Below are 23,841 nucleotides of genomic sequence, written 5' to 3' on the forward strand. Positions count from 1 at the left end.
ACACACACACACACACACACACACACACACACACACACACACACACATTTAATTCCTTCTGTCAGATCCATAATACATCTTTACTAGTTCTAACTAGAGCAGTCCCTGGTCAGCTCCACATTCCTATCTCTTAAGCCATGGCCCCAATCTGAAGTCTTCTTCACTAGCTATCTGCTTTACCAATCTCTTTATCTTCTAAAGTCCCTTAAGTTAAACTGGCATCATGGAGAAAAACATCTTCACATCTTCTATTTACTGCCCAGTACCTATGTCATCATCCCTAACAATGCTTTCTAATTCCTGCTAGCAGCATCAATTGTCCTCAGGGGAATCAACAAAAATGAATAGTGGTTATAAGATGTGATTAGATCTCAGAGGGAGGATTACATTGTGGATGGAGTGCTAAACCTGGAATCAGGAAGAGCTGGATTTGAATCCTCCGTTAGACACTTACTGGCTATGTAACCCTAGACAAGTCACTTAACCTCTGTCTGCCTCAGCTGATTCATCTCAAAGATGGGGGCAATAACAGTACCTATACTTCAAAGGGTTTGGGGAAGGATCAAATGAGGTAATATGTGTAAAGCACTTTGTACAATGCTTTAAGGTTTTCAAGAGCCAGCTCCCAGTATTAGATGATTCCCAAGAACCTTTGTCAATTCTAAGATCCTATGTTCCCAGTCTCAACAGGAGCTCCACCAGGGCCCAGGTCATGTCCCTCAAAGAAAGCAGCTCTCCCATGGCTCCAGTGCCCTGGCTTCTTGATGGATTAACAGCTCTAGCAGACATAATGACCAGGACATCATCTATCTGACCCTTGTTCCCCACTCAGTTTCCCAAAACTATGTCAAAGTCTTAGATTGATCTAAGCACTGACCCTTGCTGCTGTTGGTTGTATTTCCCCTGGAGCAGAAATTCTAATGACATTCAGAATGCACAAGCTCTCATCTTCTATCCCCCTTCCTTTCCTCTGTCCAAGCCAACCAAGAGATAACTTTCCCCTACTTATTTCGCTGCAGAGACTCCATTGTACATACTTTGCTTTAGACATTACATGAAATCACCTCCATCCCATTATTGCCAATCGGTAGCATAAGGAAAATTCCAGACCAGATCCCACCCTTCTGCTTTCCACATCCAGAATACCAGACAGAGAAGGTTTTGGGGGGCAAAGCCGACTAGTCACCTTGTTTGAAGTGGCATGTTTATGTGCAGTGTAGTATTCTGCATCTGCTCTAGCCTTCTCTCGGGCCAGGAATGCAGCATCTAGTAGGCAAAGCACATTGAAAGAGCACTAAAATAAACATTTCTAAACTGTCTCCCCCTTGGGAATGATTTTAGATCCCCTCCTGATGAACAGCGCAACCCAGAATCTGAGGATGTATAAGCATTACAAGATAAAGATTACTGATTGAGCTTTAAAAAGTGGCCATTTAATAAAACATTTCAATAATGAAGCCTTATTACTCTACTCATTTTAAGTTTGCCTGTTTCCCTATCTCTTCCTTTCTCTTTCCCCTTTTTTCTTTCTCTGCTCATGCAGTCCTACCCACCACAATAAAATAAGTGTTGGCAATGCCATATCCCAGAACCCATTTAAATTTTAAAAACAAAGTTACTCCAGCTCTCCCTCTCTCTGAAGGAAGTGCCCAGTCTAGAGGGGCAACAAGGGCATTCCTAGCCTTAAGAGGAGGTATTGTTTTTTGCACCTTCAAGATCACCTGACATAATGCCTGAATCAATCAACACTCTGCCTAATCCATCCCAACCACCTCCCACCAATCAGTTCTGAAAGAAATAATTACTCCAGAATCACTTCAGGGCAAGGATAGAGAGACAAAAGTAATAGGGTACAGGTAAAAAAGTATCTGAATATTCAAAAAATATTTGGGAGCTGAAAGAAGCTAATTTGGGAAATCAAAAGAGCCCTGACTGACATCTACTGAGGACCCAATTATGGGAGAAAATCTACAGTAAAAGATAAAAATCAAGTAACAAGAAATATACATGAGAAGAAAAAGGCAGCTGACTCATCAACACCATTTTCAAAAGGGCAAATTAAGGCCTGAGGTCAAATGATTTACCCACAGACCAGCAGCTGAAAACATAGCCAGAAGTTTCAGTTGAGCAGCCTTATAACTGGCCTGCCTGGCATTAATGACCAGTCAAAAGAAGACCTGGTTGTGGCCATGCACTCTCCCCACACCCTACAATGACAAGAATTCTCCTTTCCCTGACAAAGAAGGGCAGTGATAAAATAGGGGTGGCCTTCGAATGTAACAACACACCTTCAATTTCAGAAATGCGTTTCTCGGTTTCTTTCTCCATCACCTTCTGCTGAAACCGGATTTTTGCCACCTGTGCAGTTTTCTCTGCCTCTACAATTAAGAACAAGAAAAAATGTCCCTTTAAATTAAAAGCAGTATTTATTAGCACATACACACAATCTAGCACTAAGTACTATATTATAATATGTAAATCTTATGTTCACCACTAGACTACAAACCCCTCACAGACAGCATAAAGGAGTTGCTTAATCCTTGGCAAAATAATAAAAATGATTTTTTAAACAATTAAAAAAAAAGAATTGCTACTTAATTGTACTGAGGTGCCATGATGAGAAAACAGAGGTCAAATGCAGTCTTAATCCTTATTTAGGGAACATCATATACAGACATGAAGAGCAGTGGAGTAAACAATACCCCAAATAACACAACTGCATAACTACAGACCCAAGTGGGGAGGGAAAGAGGAACAGGGAAATGACCCCAGACAGAAGGGGCAAACTGAGAAGAGACTCTTAGAGGTGATAAATTGGCAAAGAATTGAAAGAACATCATCCTGGCAGCAGAAGCAGCAGGGGCAAAGGACCAGGGCTCAGTATGAACAGTTACATGGAGGGGATGCAGAAAGACTCATTCTGGCTGGAGAAAAGGACAGAGAAAAATGAGGTTCAAGTTGTGCTTGATAGTTTCCTTTGGCATAAGGCTTTGAAAGGAGGAGGTGCCTAGGTAGAAGGGTAAAAACAATGTTGGAGGACATTATATGACAGTTGTAGCTACTGAACTCCACCAAAAACACTCAATGGTGGTCATGGAGCTCTCAGGAAGTCAGCCTTTTCACAGGCAAGGATGGTCAATACAAGCACAACATACACACCAAGAGCACAACAAACCAATTACGGTAAAAATTCAATCAACATTTTTTTACTTGGGGAATATATATAAAAAATATAGCTAACATTTATATAGTCCTTTCTATGTGCCAGGCAATGTGCTAAGCACTTTTACAATTATTATCTCATTTTATCCTCACAGCCCTGGGAGTCGAGTCCTACGATTTAACCCCAATTTACAGTTAAGGAAACTGCCTTACACAAAGGTTCCGTGAGACTTGCTTAGGGTCACAGAGCTAGTGAAACAATGATCTTCCTGACTCAAGGACAGGCACTCTGTGCACTATGGCGCCACCTGGCTGCCCCAATATCTTCCAACTTCCATTCATGGGAGGTACACTTAGGTTTCACAGCACTTTATTTCTGTCTCCAGAGTAAATTACCAAAAGGAAAAGAATTTCCCAACTGTGTGTCTTGGCCTTATTTCCAGAAGACAATATACTAGCTGCATACTGTTACTGTGTAGCATATTTTTCTTTTTTCTTCACCACCGTATCCAACACCTAACCAATCTACTACCATCCAACACAATGTCTTGACATTTGATTAGAAATGTAAATATGAAAAGAAACTCAACATCATAGGTCTAGCCCTAAGTCTAATCTATTTTAAGTTCTTGGAGAATAAGGGCCGTGTCATTTGCTATCTTGTATCCCCAACACCCAGCACAGTACTTTGCACAAGTGATGAATCTGCTGAAGTCATGGGAGAACTGCTTACCCACAAGCAGGACCGAGGCTTTCCAAAAAGTTGATACTTCTCTGCCAACGACATCAGCATACAAAGAATAATTATTCTTATGAGGACAACTTCTACTATGATTACCTCCTGAGGCTATCTTATTACAGCAGACCTTTGAAATTTCAAGGATAAACAATTAAGAGCTCCTCATCAAAATTTCAAAGGGCACTGATAAATGAGAGGCCTACACAAAGCACCCTTGCTTCTACAAGTTTTGATCACTCTATTTCCTTTAATGAGCCATACCATGAAATGAATATATATCTCTCCATATGCTTTATTTAATGAATAGTTTTATCTTCCCTGTCAGAAAAAAAAAAAACCTTACAGATATTTTCTATGTTTCTCTTTAGAAACAAAGAAACAATAGCTATATTGATGGGCTTCTAACTTGTGTGTGGCCCTCCTGGTTATGTTTCCCTACAGGAAGGGAAACCCCATAGAATTCAGGTTCCCCACTTTATTCTCAAGGCTTTGTGTTCTTTAAAAAACAGCTGAAAAAATTAAAATTGGAAGTTTTTACAGAAATTTGGGAGCATATGCACAATTACAAACAAATCTTCCATAAAAATGAGGGGGAAAAAATCAACAAATATCCATACTAGTGAAAATATAAAACTAATTTTTTTTGCTTTGGAATAAAATTTACATTTTATTTCTCTGCCCAATTATGCTTTGGTCAAAGTAATATGAAAATAATTCTGCAATCCTTAAATGTGAAACAATAGATAGAAAAGGAACCAGAGATGAGCTAGACAAGCAGGGAAGTGGGACAAAGTGATGGGTATGTGGCCAGTGTACCCATAACCACAAGGCTACTTTGGGCCACATTTGTCTAGCAAAATGCAATAGTAAGATATACATTAGAACTGAGTGCTTTGCAGTGGTAAGGGAAACCAATGATTAGGTATATACTTCCTAACCTTTTACCATATTCGTTTTCTTTCTCTGATTCGTAGTTGTTGTGTTTTTTTAAAACCATGGAGGGACATACTGCCAATAATGTCTACTATAAATATCCTTGGAAACAAGTGAAACAGTAGCACTCCCACCAGCAGAGGCTAGAGTTGAGTTTGGCCTGATTTCATATCTTGCTTTGGGAGTTGTAGGGTTGATTATAAGGTCCAGGGAAGCAGCTAGGTAGCACTTTGGATAAGCCTAGAGTCAGGAAGACCTGAGTTCAAATCTGTCCTTAGACATTTATAGTTGTGTGACCTTGGGCAAGTCATTTAACCTTTGCCTGCCTCAGTTTCCTCAACTGTAGAATAGGGATGATAACAGCACTTACCATCACAGGGCTGTTATAACGATAAATGAAGATATTTGTAAAGTACCTGCCATAGTGCCTGGCACACCCTAGATGCTTAATAAATGCTTTTCCTCCTCTCTCCTCCCCCCAGTATGACTGGGTCATCAAACAGTTCAGAATGAGATGGCTTGTTATCTGTTAATAGTACTAACTCATTCAACATACACCTATCCACAAGGAACATTCATTGAAAATGGGAAACTAAGTACCTATAATAGCCTTTTTCCTCTCTGTTTCTGCTTCCTTCTCCACCACCTTCTGCTTCTGTGCAGCTATAAGGAGTTTGGTCTTCTCAGCTTCCCTGTGGAGTAGAATATTTTTAAAATTAGGAATGATTCAATTCAATAAATGTTTTTTTTAAAGCAATCAATAAATGTTTTTAAACAACCTACAGTGTGCAAGTACTGTGATCAATGCTGAAAATACAAAGACAAAACACCAAGCAGTCGTTTAAGAAGTCTGTGTTCTACTAGGAGACACCACATGTACAGAAAACAAAACAAATCAAGAAAACCTGTGGTGGGAATAAGAAGGAAAAACTATGGCAGGGAGCGTCAGAGGAGGCAAGGGAGGAAGGAATCCAAGAAAGCTTTGCACAGAAGGCGGCTTCCCAGCTGAACCTAGAAAAAAGTTAAGGATTTAACTTAGTCCTTAAATTAGAGGTGAGGATAGAGTACACTCCAAGAATTGGAGATGCAGCTCCCAGCTAGTTTAGAATTCGTGAAGGAAGGTAAGAGGAATAAGTGGAGAAGAGAAGAGCTTTAAATGCCAGAGTTAGACTATTCATCTAGCAACTGAAAATGACTGGGACAGGGAGCACTTGGAAGAAGAACATTTAATTAGAAGCCTACTGCAGTAATCCAGGTTAGAAGTGATGAGCACCTGAGGTGTGAATGAAAAGCAATGAAGGGGAGATATTATCCAAGCAGAGTCAGAGACATGGCAACTGGTTTGTAGGCAGCTAGGTGGCACAGTGGACAGAGCATGGACTTGAAGCAAGGAAGGTCTGAGTTCATATCCTACGTTTACTAGCTGGGTCACAACCTCTCCCAATCTCTTTTCTCATCTGTAAAATGGGGACAATGATAGTACCTGCCTCCCAAGGCTATTGTGAAGGTAAAATATTTGCAAAGTACTTTGCAAATATTAAAGTACTATATAAATGCTAATTGTTGTTATGGTGATGGTTATCATAACTGGGACACTGAAGAACTTGTAGTGTGAAAACTTGCATAAAGTTTCAAATCAGAGTAACTAAAAGGATGGTGATATCCCAGAAGAATTATGAAAATTGGGAGGAGATTTGGGGGAAGAAAAAATAAATTTCATTCCTGGAGTCAGGAAGGACTCAAGTCTAAATCTGACCTCAGAACACTTACTAGTTATTGTGAACATGGGGAAGTCACTTAACCTCAGCTGCCTCAAAAAAAAAAAAAATCAACCCAATGTTAAAAGATTATGGAGAATAAAGAAGGGTATATAAATCTGCTGAGTTAAGATTCAAGATGGATGAAGAAAAGGTAGTTAGTTTGTCTTGTAAAGTAAGAAAAGATAGTGAAACAAATAAAGAGTTGAGTAAATTGAGTGAGTAGATTTGGTGGGCAGGCCAAATTGATTATAAAAAAAAAAGTGAGTTTGAGATGCCTATAGGACCAGTTCAGGTATAGAGGTCTAGCAGGCAAGATGTGATGCAAGACAAAAGGCTCAAGGAAAGAGTAGGCCAACACATCTAAGTTCAGGAGTCATTCAATACAATTCAATTCAACAAGCAGGTACTAAGCTCCTACTGTGTATGTGACAGAGGACTAGGCTCAGCAACCAGGGATACAAAGACTAGAACTAAACAGGCCAGGCCCTCAAGAAGCTTGTATTTTATAAGAAGAAAAAACCACGTGTACAGAGAAGTACACATAAAGTATATAATGAAGTAATTTTGAGGGTGGATGCAGGGGACAGAACTATCAAGTAGGGGAATTAGAAAAGGCTTTCTGAGGAAGGTGGTGGCCCCTGAGCTGTGCCTGGAAGGAAGACGGTATTCTCAAGCATCCAGGAGAAGGGAGCACTTCCAGCAATGGGAGACAGTTTACACAAAAATAAAGACGCAGGAGATGGGATGTCCCATATGGAGAACAGGAGGATTCAAAGATGAGATAGGACTTTTACTTAGGGTGGATGAGACAACAATGACGGACAACAGAGAAAAGACAGAATGGCTCAATGATCCAGAGCTGTTTTCGTCCTATTAGAGACCGTGAGCTCCAAAAGGGCAGAGATGGTTCTTCTGCCTGCCTTGTAGCCCCAGGGCTTAGCACAGGGCCTTGCCGATGAATACTGTCTACTCAGTTCTTATTTTGTTTTCACTGTAATAATAGGAGGGTGATACCCAAGGCAAGAAAGGAAAAAGTAAGAGAGCATTTTGCTGCACTTGATAAATTCAAGTCATGCACCAAGGTGGGAAAGTGGCAGAAAGCAATAAAATGGAGCTTCTCCCCACAAAACTTCTCTAAAGAGATCTGGAAATGCACCAGTCTGAATCCTCACATGGAAATTTGGAAAACAGTAGACTATCTGTCCAGCACAACTCAGCAGAGGGAGACAGATGAGAGGATACCAGGGTTGGGCTGGGAGTACTCTTGTGTAGAGCACTCTCGTGCAGGCAAAAGGAGGTCCCAATTCATAGCATGGCTCCACCAGACACATAGTGGGGCACTGAGCCAGGGACAGATGCAAAGTGGCAGCTTGGTCACCAGTTTCAGGCCATGGACCAAAAGCAGACTGAGAAGGGCTGGGATTCTAGGTGCAGAGGTCCTGGGCAGTGTACCAAAAAAAGAGGAAGTTGCCAGCAAGTAGCAATAGTGTCTCGATCCCCAGGTACAAAGCAGGGTCTCAATTCCAACATTTAGTCCAAGCTGAAGAAGAACACCAGGGCAGGAATCCCAAACCAAACAGAAGCCTAGAGTTCTGCTCAGTAACAGCAATATTTGACAATGATCACCTATGAATGACAGGTATTCTCAGTAATACAAAGATCCAAGACAGTTCTGAAGGATTTATGATGAAAAATGCTATCCATCTCCAGAGAAAGAACTGATGGAGTCTAAATGTAGACTGAAGCATACTTAAAAAACAAAACTTTTTTTTTGTGTTGGGTTTTTTTTGGTCTGTGTTCTTTTATAACATGACTAATATGGAAATGTTTTACATGACTATACATGTATAACCTGTATCAAATTGTATGACTTTTCAATGGGGGGGAGGGGCAGAGGAAAGAATGGAGAGAATTGGGAACTCAGGATTTTTTTTAAAAGAATGTTAGGGGCAGCTAGGTGGCACAGTGAATAGAGCACTGGCCCTGGAGTCAGGAGGACCTGAGTTCAAATCCAGCCTCAGACACTTATCACTTACTAGCCATATAACCTCGGGCAAGTCAGTCAACCCCAACTGCCCTGCCTTTCCCCCTCCAAAAAGAAAAAGAAACCCAAGAATGTTAAACATTATTTTTACATGTAATTGGAAAAATGTATCTATTTTTAAAAAGCACTTGCTATATGCAGAGCACTGTGCTACATCCATATGGAATAAGTCCATACTCCAACAGAGCTCACATTACACCACATACAGGTTTCAGAGGCAAGTGAAGATCGTTAGTATACAGCAGCAAAGTAGATGGTAATACCTATTCTTTAATGTTGTCTTCATGGACAAATCATGTCAGTTTCTGACACTGAATCATTTGATAATGCCAAGGACTTTGGTAGCAAGAACAATGTTTTCTGGGTCTTATGTAGTTATAGCTGTAACATCTGGAAGAACAGTTGCCAGACTATATTTCCAAAGAGGCTGCTTCCCAGGATGATGGCTGTAGACATTATGGTGGAAGCATTACTACTACCAAGGCTTTGGGGTTCAGGGATTGTCCCCACTATGATCTGAGGGGCAATAGCAGTCAAGGTGGCTTGCCTGACACATGCTGTCTGCTCTCTCTCTCTCTGTCAGGATGCCCTGTCTGGCTCTGTGGGGGACAGTTGGCAGTTGGTGAGGATGGCTAGTCCCTCCTTCACAGAAGTTGCTTCCTTAAATGATAGCTGTGAGGGCTGGACTGGAAGCAGGAGCTGCCAAACCCAGAGATTCCTGGTGGCAGTTGGTCAGTAGTTGTTGCTAGTAGTGACAAAGAAGATGGATTCCTTCTCTGCAAAGATCTCTCCCCTCAAAGATAACTGGCAAGAACTAGGCTGGAAGTGGGCCTGGTGATTTGGGGGACACTGCTATTCCAAAATTCTCTTTGGCTCAGGATCCTGGGCTGTCTCCATCAGAGTCTACAAGGAAACGGTGGTAAAGGTGATGGTGGTGATGGTTTGATTTTCTTGGCAACCATGCTTCCTGTCTCTCCCTTGAGGGGGCCTTGCTGCTTCAGCTAGGCTGGCTTGAAAGGTCTGGGGTAGTAGTTGATGGGTATAGCTTCCTCAGATGATGGCTGAGAGAGATGGGATGAAAGCAAGACCATTGGTCTGGGTGAGTAGGGAGAGAGCTCCAGTGCCTAGCAATTCAAGCTGTCCCAAAATGGGATGGAATGTTGCCTAGAGGGGTGGTAGGTTCCCCCTACTTGGAGGTCTTCAAACAAAGGCTGGACTTTCCAGATTGGACTAATTGGTTACTGAATCATTCTTCTGGAAGTTGTGATTCATCATGTCATTGATTATTATATAGTTTGTACTTGTGGGGCTTTTTATCTCATTCTACACATCAGTTCACAGAAGTCCTTCTAGGTATCTACCTCATTTGCCATCTCTTCTATTACAATAATATTCCATTATTCCGATAACCCATAATTTGTTCAGTCATTCAGGAAATCTACTTTGCTTCCTGTTCTTTGTTATAAGTCTCACTACCTCTGTGTTTGTGAATTTGCAGGTCTGAATTGAACAGAATCAACTTTCTAGTGATTCAAATAACCAAACCCACAGGAACTGATGAAACAGCAAGGGATCATACCAAGAAAGTATAGAAAGAGAAGGTCCTGAACAAAGCCCTGGGAACATCTAATATTAATGGTCAAAAAATGGGTAATTATACAGCAAAGGAAATAAGAGAAGGAATGGTCGGATAAAGAGCCAAAGTAAAACAATGTCAAAAGAAGCCAAAAGGAGAAAAGCTAATCTAGAATGAGAGTGTGGTCACCAAAGTAAAAAACTGCAGTAATCCTGAAAAGAGCAATTTCAGTCAAGTGACTAGGGGGTACCAAGAGCTGGACTGAAGTGAGAAAGAGGAAATGAAGGCAATGAGGATAGCTAAAGATTTCTAAGAGTGGTTACCAAAGAAGAGGAAGATACCTTGAAGGAATGGCAGGGTGGCTGGTTTTTTAAGACTCAGGGTGGGGGAAGGGAACACCTGGTCATGTTTTTAGGCAGCAGAGGATTCAACAGTGAAGGAAAAATGATCAAGTTCCCCAAGGAGATAGGAAGGAAATGCAGCATGGCTGGCCTTTCAGCAGGAACAAAAAAGAATGGGATAAAGGATGATACAGAGAGGTTCTGGGGAGCAGAGGGAGCTCACAGTGAATTCTCAGCAAAGTAGGAGGCAAGGTCCCCTGTTAAGATGGAGAGCGAAGGGATGCCAATGGGAGGCTGAGGAGGGAATTAGGTGGTTTAGACTAGCCACTGCAGCATGAAATGGAGATTCAAAGTTTCATGCAGAATTTACTTTCTGTATTCTGCTTTGTGTATGGAAATGTTCTATTTCTGACAGTCAAGTTTAGAATAAAAACTTAAAAAAAAAAAAAGATTAGCCATTGCAGGGAACATAATATGAGTTAAATGGGGAAGAATAAAAGGCTTTCTTTGTAATGAGGCCCCAGAATTCACAGTGGGTTTGGTCAGTATGGTTGAATGATTTTCTTTAGCAGTGTGCAAGGAGGAGAAAGCAGATAACTCAAAGCTGAGTTTTGGCCAAGTGAAAGAACATGGGGTTAAAAGATACAAGGCATATTTCAACACATGATGGAGTCACAAAGAGTGCATTCCTTCCAACAGTGCCAGTCACAACATATATCCAGTATTCGGGTACCTTACATGTAAAAGGAGGCAGAGGAGTAGATGATCTTCAAGTTCTCTCCTCCCGATGTAAATGCTACAAATAGGGAATTTCCTTTTCAAATTAAAAGTAACTCAGTTCACTATAGAACAATCTAAAGGAAAACAGCGAGCATATGCTCATGAAAATTTCAAATGATCTAAAATTTTAAAACTATTAAAAACTCAGAGGGTACCTCCCCAGGCCACAGTAGAAAAATGGCCAGATGACAACTGCCAAAAAACTACCAACTGTTAATGATCATTTGAAAAAATAATTACTCTCACTAAAAATCAAAGAAAAGCAAAAATTAAAAAGCTGCCAATATATCACCTCATACTCACACTAACAAACATGAGTAAAAGCAACAAAACTATTTTCTCAATTTTTTAAGTTTGACACATTTACCACTTAGGGCTTATACCTCAAAAATATCAAAGAAAAAGGAAAAGATCCCACATTTACAAAAAAATATTTACAGAAGCTCTTTTTGTGGTGGCAAAAAACTAGAAACTAAGAGATGCCAATCAAGTGGCGAATGGCTTACCAAATTTTGGTATGTGAATATAATAGAATACTATTATACTATAAAAAATGAAGAAAAAGTTAGTACAGTGGATAGAGTAATTGGGACCAGAATCAGGAAGAACAAGGTTCAAACCCAGCCTCAGACACTTAGAAGTTCTGTGACTCTGGGCAAGTCACCCTGTCTGCCTCAGTTTCCTCAACTGTACAATGGAGAATCTAATAGCACCTACCTCTCAGGGTTGCTGTGAGAATCACATGAGAAAGTATTTGCAAAGTACTTAGCACTGTGTCTGACACACACTAGGTGCTAAATAAATGTTTACTTTCTTCTTTCAAAAAGACATGGAAAGACACATGAATTACTGAAGAATGAAGTCAGAAAATAGTTTTTTAGAATGACCAAAATGAGTAGGGCCAGAACAATTTATACTATAGCATCAAATTTTTTTTTTTTTGCTTTTTTGGAAGGGGGAAGGTAGGGCAATTAGGGTTAAACAACTTGCCCAAGGTCATATGGCTACTAAGCGTTAAGTGTCTGAGGCCACATTTGAACTCAGGTCCTCCTGACTCCAGGGCCAGTGCTCTATTTACTGCACCACCGAGCCTCCATTTAGCATCAGTATTTTTTTAAAAAAACATTTTGAAGAATTAAAACTGATGAAGACTGAAATGAGAAGCACCAAGAAAACAACTGATCAAGTAAGAACAACAATACAAAAAACAGCTCTTGAAAGCCTAAGAATTCTGACCAACATAATGACCATCTATGAGTTCCAGATGATGGACAATGAAGCAGACCATCCCTCCTCCTGCCAGTGAGGGGAAGGGCACATTCAAGGTACACAATGAGACAGGCTTTTTGGATACTGCCAATGAGGGAATCTGTTTTGACTATGCATATTTGTAACAAAGATTTTAGGTTTTTTTTCTTACCTATGGATAGAACAAAAGAGGAAAATGAAGATTAGTTCATTTAAAAAATAAAACAATTTAAAAAAAAGAACTTTATAAACAATGAAACTCAATGCTAAAAGGATTGTGGGGGGGGGAAGGGGGGAGATACTCTCACATTCACTCACTGCTTTAAGGATTGCAAACTTGTGAAATCTTTTTGGTGAACAACCTGGCAGCACAAAAATTTTAAAAATAATTAAATTCAATCCAATAATTCCATTGCTATGAATATAGCCTGAATTAACAAAAACCATTCAAAAACATCTATTGAGAGATTTTTCATTTCAGAATTATATGGAATTGTCCCCCAAAAGCTGAAATAAACCTAGTCTATATATGGGAATGTTAAATAAGGTACTTTAATTTAATGAATAGTATAATACAATGAAAACTGATAAGCTTGAAGAATATAAAGAAATAAGGAAAAAATAATGCAAAGTTAAAAAAAAAACAGATGCAGAAGAATGGGATTAAATATGATCTGCAACTATTTGAGAGAAAAGAAGGGGGCAGCTAGGTGGCACAGTGAGTAGAGCACCTGCCCTGGAGTCAGGAGGACCCGAGTTCAAATCTGGCCTCAGACACTCAACACAAAACTAGCCATGTGACCATGGGCAAGTCACTTAACACCAATTGCCCTACCTTCCCCTCGCCAAAAAGAGAGAGAGAGAGAAGAACAAATGTACAAAAGAATTTTGATGGAGGCTTAGGCATAAGTGAAAAACTACATTTTATGTGCTCAAATTAATTAATTAAAATTTATATATTTGCTAAGCAAGTGCAGTTAGCTGCATTGTTCACTATTAAGTTTTAGTAAAAATGTGTAAATTTTTAAAAAAGAAAACTGTCACCCAATCCATCAATAAGCATTTATTAAGTATTTACATAGTAGGCATTGTGCTTACCACTAGGAATACAAAGAAAAAGCAGAAACAGTCCCTACCCTCAAGAAATTTACCTTTTTTTTTTTTTTTTGCTTTTTGGATGGGGGAAGGTAGGGCAATTGGGGTTAAGTGACTTGCCCAAGGGCACAAGGCTAGTTTTTTTTTCTGTTAGGTGTCTGAGGCCAAATTTGAACTCAGGTCCTCCTAACTCCAGGGCTGGTGCTCTATTCACTGTGTCACCTAGCCACCCAAGAAATTTACCTTTTGATAAGGGGAACCAATATATGTAAATTAGAGCATGCAAGATAAATACAAAACAGATGGAAAGACCCTTAGAGGAGATGAAACAAGCAGCTAGGGTGACCAGAAAAAGTCTCCCAGGGGAGATGCTTGAGCAGAGTACAACAGTAATAAATAGAAACAGCTAGAGGCTGGGAGAAAAAGCACAGAGTGCAGCACAGGTGCTGCAGAGTCAGTGCAAAGGCCAAGGGCCAGGGGATGGAGTGTCACGTTTGAGACTGCAAGTAGGCCTCTATCACTGGGGAGTAAAATGCAAGAATATTGGAAAGATAGGAAGGGAGCAGATGGAAGGAAAAGAGTCCTAAATGCCAAACAACCTGCACTTTCAGGAGTGAAGTTAGGCAGAGGGCAGAGTTGGGGAGGCAGGACTCCAAGGTCTAGGCCAGGGGTAGTTAAATTGTGGCCTGGAGGCCATAAGTGGAGCTCTAGGTCCTCAATTCGGCCCTTTGACTGAATCCAAACTTCACAGAAAAAATCTCCTTAATGAAAGGATTTGTTCTGTAAGACTTGGACTCAGTCAAAAAGCCCCACCCGAGGATCTACAAGGCTATAAGTGGCCTCAAGGCCATAGGTCCCCCACCCCTGACCTAGGAGAAAGGCAATTAGGCTCCAACCTAGGCTGATAGCTAGTGTGGAAAGGAGACATATTCAAAGAAGCTGTAGAGGAGGTGGTGCTTGAGCTGAGTCAGGATTACAAGATTTGATAACTGATTGGATATTCGGGGTGCCATAAAAGAGAAGTTTAGAAGAGTGAAGAGTTTGGAGGAAAAACAATGAGTTCTAATTTGGATATGCTGAATCTGAGATGTCTGTAGGATACTGAGTTTGAAATATCCAACATTTAGTTGGTGATGTGTGACTAGAGCTCAAAAGGGAAACTAGGAACTGATGAACAGATCTGGAAAATATCTGCAGAGGAATGACAATTTAATCTATGGAAGTCTATGAAATCACTAACTTAAAGAACATAAAGAGAAAAGGACCCAGGATTAAGTTTTGGGGGATTACCCACAGTTAATTGGCATATAGGAAAAAAGACTGAGAAGAGATCAGCCAGGTTGGAGAACCAGGTGAGAACAATGTCATGAAAACCCTGAAAGTATCCTAGAGGAAAAGATGGTCCATAATGGCAAAGGCTGCAGAGGTCAAGAAGAATAAGGATAAAGAAAATGCTATTAGATTTAGCAATCAAGAGATCACCGGTCACTTTGAAAAGGCCAGTTTCAGTTGAGTAATGAGGCTGGAAGCCATTACTGAAGAAAGTTTAGAAAAGAGAGAGAGGAGGAAGTCAAGGCATTAATTGTGGATAGCTTTTTCATGGAGTTTAGCTGAGAAAGGGAGAAAATTTGCAGTCTGATAGTTGCTGGGCATGGTAGGATCTAGCAAAAGATATGTAAAGATGGAGGAGATTTGGGTGTACTTGTAGGCAGCAAGGAAGGAGCCAGGAGGTAGGCAGAGAATAAAAATTAAAGAGTGGGTTGAAAATAGGTTCAATCTGCTGAAGAAGAAAGGAAGAGATCAAGGGAATATGTAGAACAGAGGTATCAAACATGAGGCCTGAACCGGACAAAAATGTAACCGGAAAATATCTAGCAAAGTAAATAAAAATACAATAAAACATAGATAATGCTATTATGTGTTTATCTAAGTCAATATGGCTTAGCTGCAGTCCCTGTTTCTATTTGAGTTTGACATGGCATACAGAGGAACTGCCTTTAGCAAGCAGAAGGGAAATCTTCTGATCATCTAAAAAAGGAGACGGGGTGGGGGAGGCGTAGAGATTTTTCAAGCAATATGAGATGAAGACAGGGCTCTCAGGGAATGAACTGAAGTTTTCTCAAGTATAAGGAAAGGTCTTCAGGAGTGAGGATGTGGGAAGTGCAGGGAGTGAGTAGTATGAGAGGCTTGAAAAGAAAATGTGTAGAATAGCTAGTGTGGTAAGTGTGACAGAGAAGCAACTAAGGAGGAAGAGGAGGAAGGCTGCTTTGCCGTAGTGAGGGCCCCAGCTGAGATCACAGTTTCAAGATGTCCTACAGTTCTGTTCTATAGCACATAAGGAAGAACTGCAATGGCCTTTGATGGTTCGAATCATCCAGAATGTCAGGAAGGTTAACAACAGAAAAAGCTGAGATGGGAAAAAACTCATTTTTCAAGGTCCAACAGATACTAGCTCATTCTCTGCCTTTCCTTGTTCCATCCAATTAGCTGTGAACTCTCCTCCTTTCTGCTCCCTCAACAGCACTCTGTCTTCCTCCTACAGCCTTTGTTATATACTGCCTTATTGTCAGATGGGATTTAAGTAGTCTGGGCCTGTAGATTCAAACTCAAAGACCATCAGGTGCTTCTTTACTATCTTCTCACCCATCTTAGGTTTCAATTTTCCCTTCCTATATGCTTCTAGATGAACAGAAGCAAAATAGGAGAAGGATAATTATACTTTCTCTAGGTCAGCTGTTAATATGACACGATTTTCCACAAGCAGTAATTCTAACCCTACCTTCTTCATCTTCATGACTGAACATTCAAATTAACAATTCACCAATTATTAGGAGTAAAGCTCAGGTCAATGCAATGACCAACTACAATTTCCAAAGAACCTATGATATAGCACCTAAAGTTTACAAATGACTACTCTATGAGTTAAGAAATATTAGAAACTCTCTTTTACAGAAGATAAAACTGAGGCTCAGAGATGTTAAAAGACTTGTACAAGAGCATGCCTTAAATTCACGTTGGGAACAGGATCTGAAGCTAGGCGTGTCCTGGTTCAATATTTACTAAACATCAGCTTTGTTGCAAATATATGCATTATATACTGAGAGTCGCAAAGATATATAGGATAGCCCCTGCCTTCAATGTTCTTAGAATCTACTAAAAGGAAATAGGATTTATACGGAAATAAACTTAACATAAAATAATCTGTTAAGAGTTGGAAGGAACTGAAGAGAGCACCTGATCCAACATTGTCTTTGTACAGACGAAGAATCTGAGCTCTAGGGAGGTTAAGTTTGCTACAGTAATTATCCTTACTAGCTACAAGCTATGTGACCATTGACAATTCACTTAACCTCACTAACCCTTAAGTTTCCAAATCTGTAAAATGGAAATATTGTACTATGTATCTCACGGGTTTGTTGTGATAGAAATGCTTTGTAAATCTTAAAAGTATCTAAATTATAGTTATTTTTGCTAAGTGTTATTAACAAGCACCATGATAGAGGGTAGAGGGTCAAGAAGTCTTGGGTTCAAATTCTGCCTCCACAGCATTATCTATGTGACTGTTGGTAAACAAATCACTTAACCTTCTCTGAAACTATATAACACAGGTGAGTTGCCAGACTATATCAGTGAAGGGAATATCCAGACTGCAAATTCTTTACACCAATGCAATCTCAGGTTCAAACCAAAAACGAAATTATCATCACCATTATCATGATTCCCTGGGAAACTAGAGTTTCCTCTAGGAGCTGTATCTATTGGTTTATGCTGGGACAACAGGTGAGTCAGTGTATTTGGGAACCATAACAACAGAAAAAAGTAGCCCGTGGGAAACCTAGTGATTTCTGACTAGCTATCTACTTATGTACTGAAACTAAGAAAGAACTATACAGTCTACTGGGACAAAACAGAACATTTCTGGACTCTCAAAGTATAACATAGAATCAAAGAAATTTCTTTATTAGCTTGAAGGAAACTTTGATATCATCACCAGTGAAACATTTACTATACACCTACTATGTGCAAGGTACTTTGGGAGAGTTAGAAATGCAAAGTATAATAAAGAATAATTCAACCCAACAAGCATTTGTTAAGTACCTTGCCCATGAGCCTATATTCCTATGGGAGTCTATAACTTTCTCTTATAGTAAGAAGGACATGTGCACATAGAAAGGTAATGCTATATATAATTCTGTTTCTGAGGAGCGCCAAATGTACACATAGTAAGTGCTCTAAGAGTTCAGAGGTACCATAAGAAATGACAAATAGGAAGAATTCAGAGAAGTATGGGAAAACTTATGTAAACAGATGCAGAGTGAAGGAACCAGGAAAACAATACGCAATGACTACATTAATGTAAATGGAAGGAACAACAAAAAAAAACCCAACCCCTGAATATTGTAATTATACTGACAAAGGATGGTGGTAGAGTAAAGAAAATATATTTCTCCCCTTCACTGAAAGGAAGAAGGGGGAAAGAGACGGGGGACACCATGAACATGGAATACTATACATAATGTCAAGACATGGTGGATGTTGGTCAGATCTTTTAGACATCTGTTTTTCTCTTTTAAAATCTCTGTTAAAAGAAGCTCTAAGAACAGTACAGTAAAATGAATATAATGGAAAAATAAAAGATAAAAAGTAAAATTTTTTAAATCTTAAGGGTTCAGAGAAAGAAACCACAGCAAGTTAGGGTACACAGGGAAGGTTTCACGTCTCATGGAGAAGATGAAATATGAACTGGGCCTTAAAGGACATTAATAAGTGAAAAGGAAAGGGAAAGGCTTTTCAGGTACAGGGAAATGTGTGACCAAACTATGGCCCAAAGAGATGAACTGGGATTTGACCAATGTCTCCTAAGTGACCAGTGGCAGGGCCTAGACAGGGCAAAGTCAGTATTCAAAAAATAAGCTCTAAAATGGTTAAGCATAAATGTTCCTCATTCAAATTGCTTTTTCCATTTCTACAACTTCAATATATTCACTTAACAACACTGAACTTCTGTTAAAGAATTCAATTTTTAAAGTTATTGCATTTTCTAAGTCAAAATGCAGCAACACAGTAGCAACCATTTTTATGGGGGAAATTACACAGACACAGACACAGACAGACACACACACACACACACACACACACACACACACACATATCTTATCTGATGTGGAGAAGAAAACTCCTGACACCTATGGATCCTTTGCTTCACATCTCTCTTAAAGCAAAGGGTTGGACAAGTGATTAGGCTGCTGAAATGCAAACCCAACTGTTAGCCCCAAATCTGATCTGGACTGAATGGCTGATCCTGTCTCTTCTTCCCTGATCCAGTATCTACCCCAACCCCATACTACCCCGCCCCCCTAAGAAAAAAATATGCTGAAACGCTGAACAAGTAGCATTAAGTGGAAAGTGGACAGAAAAGATGGAATCTGATTACAGAGAACCTTAATCTCCCGATCAAGAACTTCAGTCATTGTTCTAGTAACATTGGGAAGTCACTGAAAGTCTTTGGGCAGTGGAATGACATGATTAGAGCAGTACAGATCAGTCTAGCAACAACAGATAGGCTGAATTAGAGAAGGACACTATCAGGCATGTCGTCACAAAGGCCTAAAGGATCAGCCTGCTAAGTTTAAAGTGCTTGTGGCACAGCAACAGAAAATGGTACCAAAGTAACCTGTTCTTTTTTCTAATTAGTACGAGACTGATAAACCAGAGAGTGTAGCATATTATCTTAAGCTCAGCAAGGAATTTGACAAACTTATTCATAATGTTCTGGGAAATAAGACATGGACAAAATAATGATAAATAGAGGCAGGTAGCAACAACAAGACTTGGCAGTTAAGGAGTGAGGAATCAAGGATTACTCCCCATTAGATTGCAAGCCTGGATGACTAGAAGCATAGTAGTACCTTTAATAATAATAGGTAAGTTAGGAACAGGTGAGGAATTTCAGGAAAAAATAATTAATTCAGTTTTGGACATGCCCCCAAATCTCTAGACAAGCCCAGGACACAAACCAGGCAGACCGATTTCAGAAACAACTCTACTCAAGTAAGAGATTCCCTTGGAAAGATTCTAAATCACTCTAAACGTACAACTGCACGCAACAGATATCCAAACTTCAGGTCAATCACACATCCACAATAATCAGTACGATAAAGGAATAGGGTTTGAGAGTTCACATGGATGACAGATTCTTTTATATCAATAGATTCTATTGAAGGCTTTGCTCAAGTACCTTTCTAGGCTTTCAACAATGGTCCTGGGCCAAGATCACATACCCACTCCCTGGATTGCTACTTCAGTGTTTTCTTATGTGGTTCATGTTAAAAGAATAGGGTATAGGATGGTATACATTTCAAAAAGCTATTAAAAACAAAGACATAAGCCATGTTCCAAAATGAAAGAAAAGATTTTATTAAAAAAAAAAAAAAAACAGAAACTAAAACAGCATTGCCCTAGTGACAAGATATTTTTGAAGGTGTCTATAACACATATGAAACTAATAAAGAAACAAAGGCACACATGCTCTGCTGCCCCCTCCCCCAACTGCTGAGTACAGTTTAATGCTTAAATCTTCCCTAGACTGCTGGCACTGGTCTTCTGACAACCCTATATGGAAACAACGTGATCTCATGAACATTACTCACATTAGCTCAAAATTTCTTCTTATGGCTTCTGGGATTTTGGGTTTTGTAACACGCACAGCCTATTAAGAAAAAAAGCCAAAGTATATTTTAAATATATATCTAAATATAGCTTTAAATCAGCAGCTTTGCAGCCTTGAAGTATTTATGAATATATCACAATTCATTCTGACACCCAGCAACAGCAAAGAGGAGATTCTACTTGAAAATTCTATACAGGCTCACCCTACCAAACATTATTCGTTAACCAGTTTAGCAAAAACAGAATTTTGCCAGGAGCACTTAATTTCATAGGAACAATGATCATGCACAGTAAGTGACATGGCAATAAGAGGTAGATCCAAAGAAGTCAACAACCAACAAACATGCAGGATATACTCTGTATTCCATGATGCATAAGATCCTCTCTTATCCTAATGACAAGCAATTTGGAGGGAGCAGCACTACTCTATCCGGCCTGAAAAACAAAGATCCCTACTTTCTCCACAAAATAGCACTGATCTCCAATTAGATACCTTTGATTTTTCTCGCTACCTTACAAAAATTCAAAATACTACAAATCAAAGATTGGGTAGGCTTTTAGTACTATTAGTTCAAAGGAGTTCTGGTCATTTAGTGCAATTACAAAGATTTGATAATGAATGTATTTCTCTGTCCCCCAACCCGCACCGTGGATGATAGCTATATAGCTAAAAGACTGAAAGAGAATTTATCCAGGATAGTCAAGCAGCAGCAAGACATGCCACAAACAGGGCACCCTTCCCTCCTCTGGGCCCAGGCTATATCAGAACTCATCTGGACTGTCTGAATGCTCAGATGGTTTGGAGACAGCTGCTACTAACTCTATTCCTTCCAATAAGCTGGAGGACCACCAGGCCATCTGCCCTCCCTATATAACCTTGTAGACCTCCACACTGATATCTGATCTTACTGAAATAACCAAAGGACCCCTGTGACTTTTACCATTTGAACCACCAATGCACCCTTGGGACTTTGGGGCTTTTTCATTCACCTTGCAGCTAAATTTCTATTATAGTTACCTCCTCCAATTAGACTGGGAGCTGCTTGTCAGCAGGGAGTGTCTAGCTTTTTCTATTTGTATTCCCAATGTTTAGCAAGTATTTGTTTGGCACATAGTAGGCACTTAATGCCTTCTCATTTCTCATTTATTAATTTATCGTCTACCTTATAACAGCTAAGTGTAACATTACCTTCTCTATGTTAGACAGTTTTACGGAAGGCACAAAACTTGCGGACATTCTACATATTTCTTCTGACCAGCACGTATTAACAAGGACTAAAATTTACCTAGAAAGTGTCATTTTTAGGGCTCTAAGTTTACCAAGTACTTAAAAGCAGAAAAGTCAAAATTTTTTCACTGCTAAGCCATTAAAAAATGAAGACATTTTAGATTTTCCTAAAGAAATAGACAAAAACTTTAGTCCAAAGGGCAAAATATTAGTTTCTAAATGACAGCCCTGCTTTAACCACTACATGAAACAATTAAATCTTTAGATGCTAATCAAATTCTAGTGTTCTTAAACAAACTACAAAATATTCTACTCCTTTGTCTTTGAATTAGGTTCTAGTTGTCATATTTACTCTGATGGATTCACAATTTCAAACTGAGTTCTCCCTCTACTACTACACATTGCAACCTTACCATGACTCTTATTTTTTAACCAAACCTGTACTTTCACTGGTGTTAGCAACTCCCAGTGAGGAAACTTCCTGTGCCAATGAAGATCTGCAACTGTTCTGTAATATGCAAGCTTAGAGAGTTGCCTCAAATACTGAGAGATTAAATATCTTGTCCATAGTCTCATATTATGTATTGGTAGAAGACTTGAACTCGGTTCTTTCTGGCATGGAAGCAAGCTCGCCAACCCCTAAAATCCCACCTTCTGCAGAAAGCCTTCCCAATCCCCCCTTAATGCTAGTGCTTTCCTTATATTGATTATTTCCAATTCATCCTATATATATATCTTGTTTGTTCATAGTTGCTTGGATATTGCTTCCTCCATTAGACTGGGGGATCCTTGAGAGCAGGGATTGTCTTTTGTTTTAGGGATTCTTTTTGGCCTTTGTCTCCCCAATTTTTAGTGGAGTGCCTTCAGGAAAAAGGTACTTATTAAATGCTAATGGCTTGTTGAATGACAGTAAGCCATGCTGCCTCTTTCAGGTCTTCTTACCCCTAAGAAATTTTTGGCCAAGTCATTCCAGAAATATTCCATGAAGGATCTCCCCAAACTTTCTACTTGTACTATTGACCCCAACCACATCTTTTTGCTAATCTTCAATCTCTCCTTACCTAGTGTCTCCTTTCCCTGGTCTAAAAACAGGCCCAGGCCTCCTTCTTCCCCTTTAAAAACAAAAACCCTTTGCTTGACCCTAAGGAAACACACAAAACCCAGGAGCTAAAATCTCCTCTTCCTCCCTTTCACTGCCAAACTCCTAGAGAAAACTGCTTACTCTCACTACCCCTAATTTCTCTCTTCTCATTTTCTTCTCAAGTGAAAGTTAGCAAAGATCTCTTAATTGTCAAATACAGTATTTTTTTCAGTCCTGCTCCTTGACCTCTCTAGCACTGTTAACCAGCCTCTCCCTTTAGATATGATCTTCTCTGGATTTTCAGGATACTATTCTTTCTTGGTTCTCATACCTTCATCTCAGTCTCCTTTGCTGGATTTTCAGTCCTGTCCAGCTCCCTCACTGTGAGGTTGGACCCCTTTTCTCTATACTCTCTCTTGGTGATCTAAACTCCTATATTTAACTATCTCTGAGCTGATAACTCCCAGGATCTATAAAACCAAACCTTATTCTCCTACCTGAACTTCAGTCCAACACCACCAACCACATACTGGAAATTTCAAAGCAGATATATTGTACAGATATATCCAAAACAATTTACTATCTTTTCCCCAAAAAAGCCACCCCAAATACCTAATTTACCTTTTTCAAGAATACCACCATCTTACTTTTCACCCAGGTTCACAACCTCAGAGTTACCTTGACTTTCAACCCTCTTCCATACCAATAATCACTGAATGGGTATTGTCTCAGTCACACTGAGACCTGTTAAAGACCTTAGCTTGAAAAGGCCAAGGTCCCCCACTACATTTGGGCCATCTCCGGTTGTCCTGATGCCTGGCCCCTGTACCCAAAGTGAGGCTGATGACTCTATACAGACCTTCTTCACTGAAATTCAATTCACTTGTATGTCATGGCATCACCTCCCTGAGGTAATGAGAATGAAGGACAAACAACAATCCAACCAGCTGCCGAGGCTTGTCAATTCTACCTCCACAATATCATTCATTGATCCACCCTCCATCTGCTAACAGAGCCAGCACTCTGGTCCAGACACCATCACCTCTCACTGAACTACTGCAGCAGTCCAACTGGACTCCCTGAATCAAGCCTCTCCCCTTTCCAAGTCACCCTTCACACAACTGTCACTTTCACACACTCTATGGTCAGGCCATGTCTGGCTACTTGTTGCCCCTCATACAACAT

The 23,841-nt window shown here is 39.8% G+C and overlaps 2 protein-coding genes across 5 annotated transcripts in view; one reads left to right on the plus strand and one right to left on the minus strand.

Moving 5' to 3' along the window:
• The window catches only part of IQGAP1 (IQ motif containing GTPase activating protein 1), a 404,955-nt gene that overhangs the window by 170,108 nt on the left and 211,006 nt on the right, over positions 1-23,841 (plus strand). The gene's annotated exons all lie outside the window — the stretch shown is intronic.
• Positions 1-23,841, minus strand: part of ERLIN1 (ER lipid raft associated 1) — a 53,941-nt gene that overhangs the window by 4,476 nt on the left and 25,624 nt on the right. For all 4 annotated transcript variants that reach the window (XM_069071299.1, XM_069071300.1, XM_069071302.1 and 1 more), the window contains 4 exons: positions 20,329-20,387; positions 5,435-5,526; positions 2,289-2,378; positions 1,187-1,266 (listed from right to left, as the gene is read on the minus strand). In XM_069071299.1, coding sequence (XP_068927400.1) covers positions 1,187-1,266; positions 2,289-2,378; positions 5,435-5,526; positions 20,329-20,387 — 321 coding nt within the window. The remainder of the gene's footprint in view (positions 1-1,186; positions 1,267-2,288; positions 2,379-5,434; positions 5,527-20,328; positions 20,388-23,841) is intronic.

Source organism: Petaurus breviceps, unplaced genomic scaffold (assembly GCF_028583685.1).
Source record: "Petaurus breviceps papuanus isolate PSGF00001 unplaced genomic scaffold, PetGlider_PUasm1.0 90825, whole genome shotgun sequence".
NCBI lineage: Eukaryota > Metazoa > Chordata > Mammalia > Diprotodontia > Petauridae > Petaurus > Petaurus breviceps.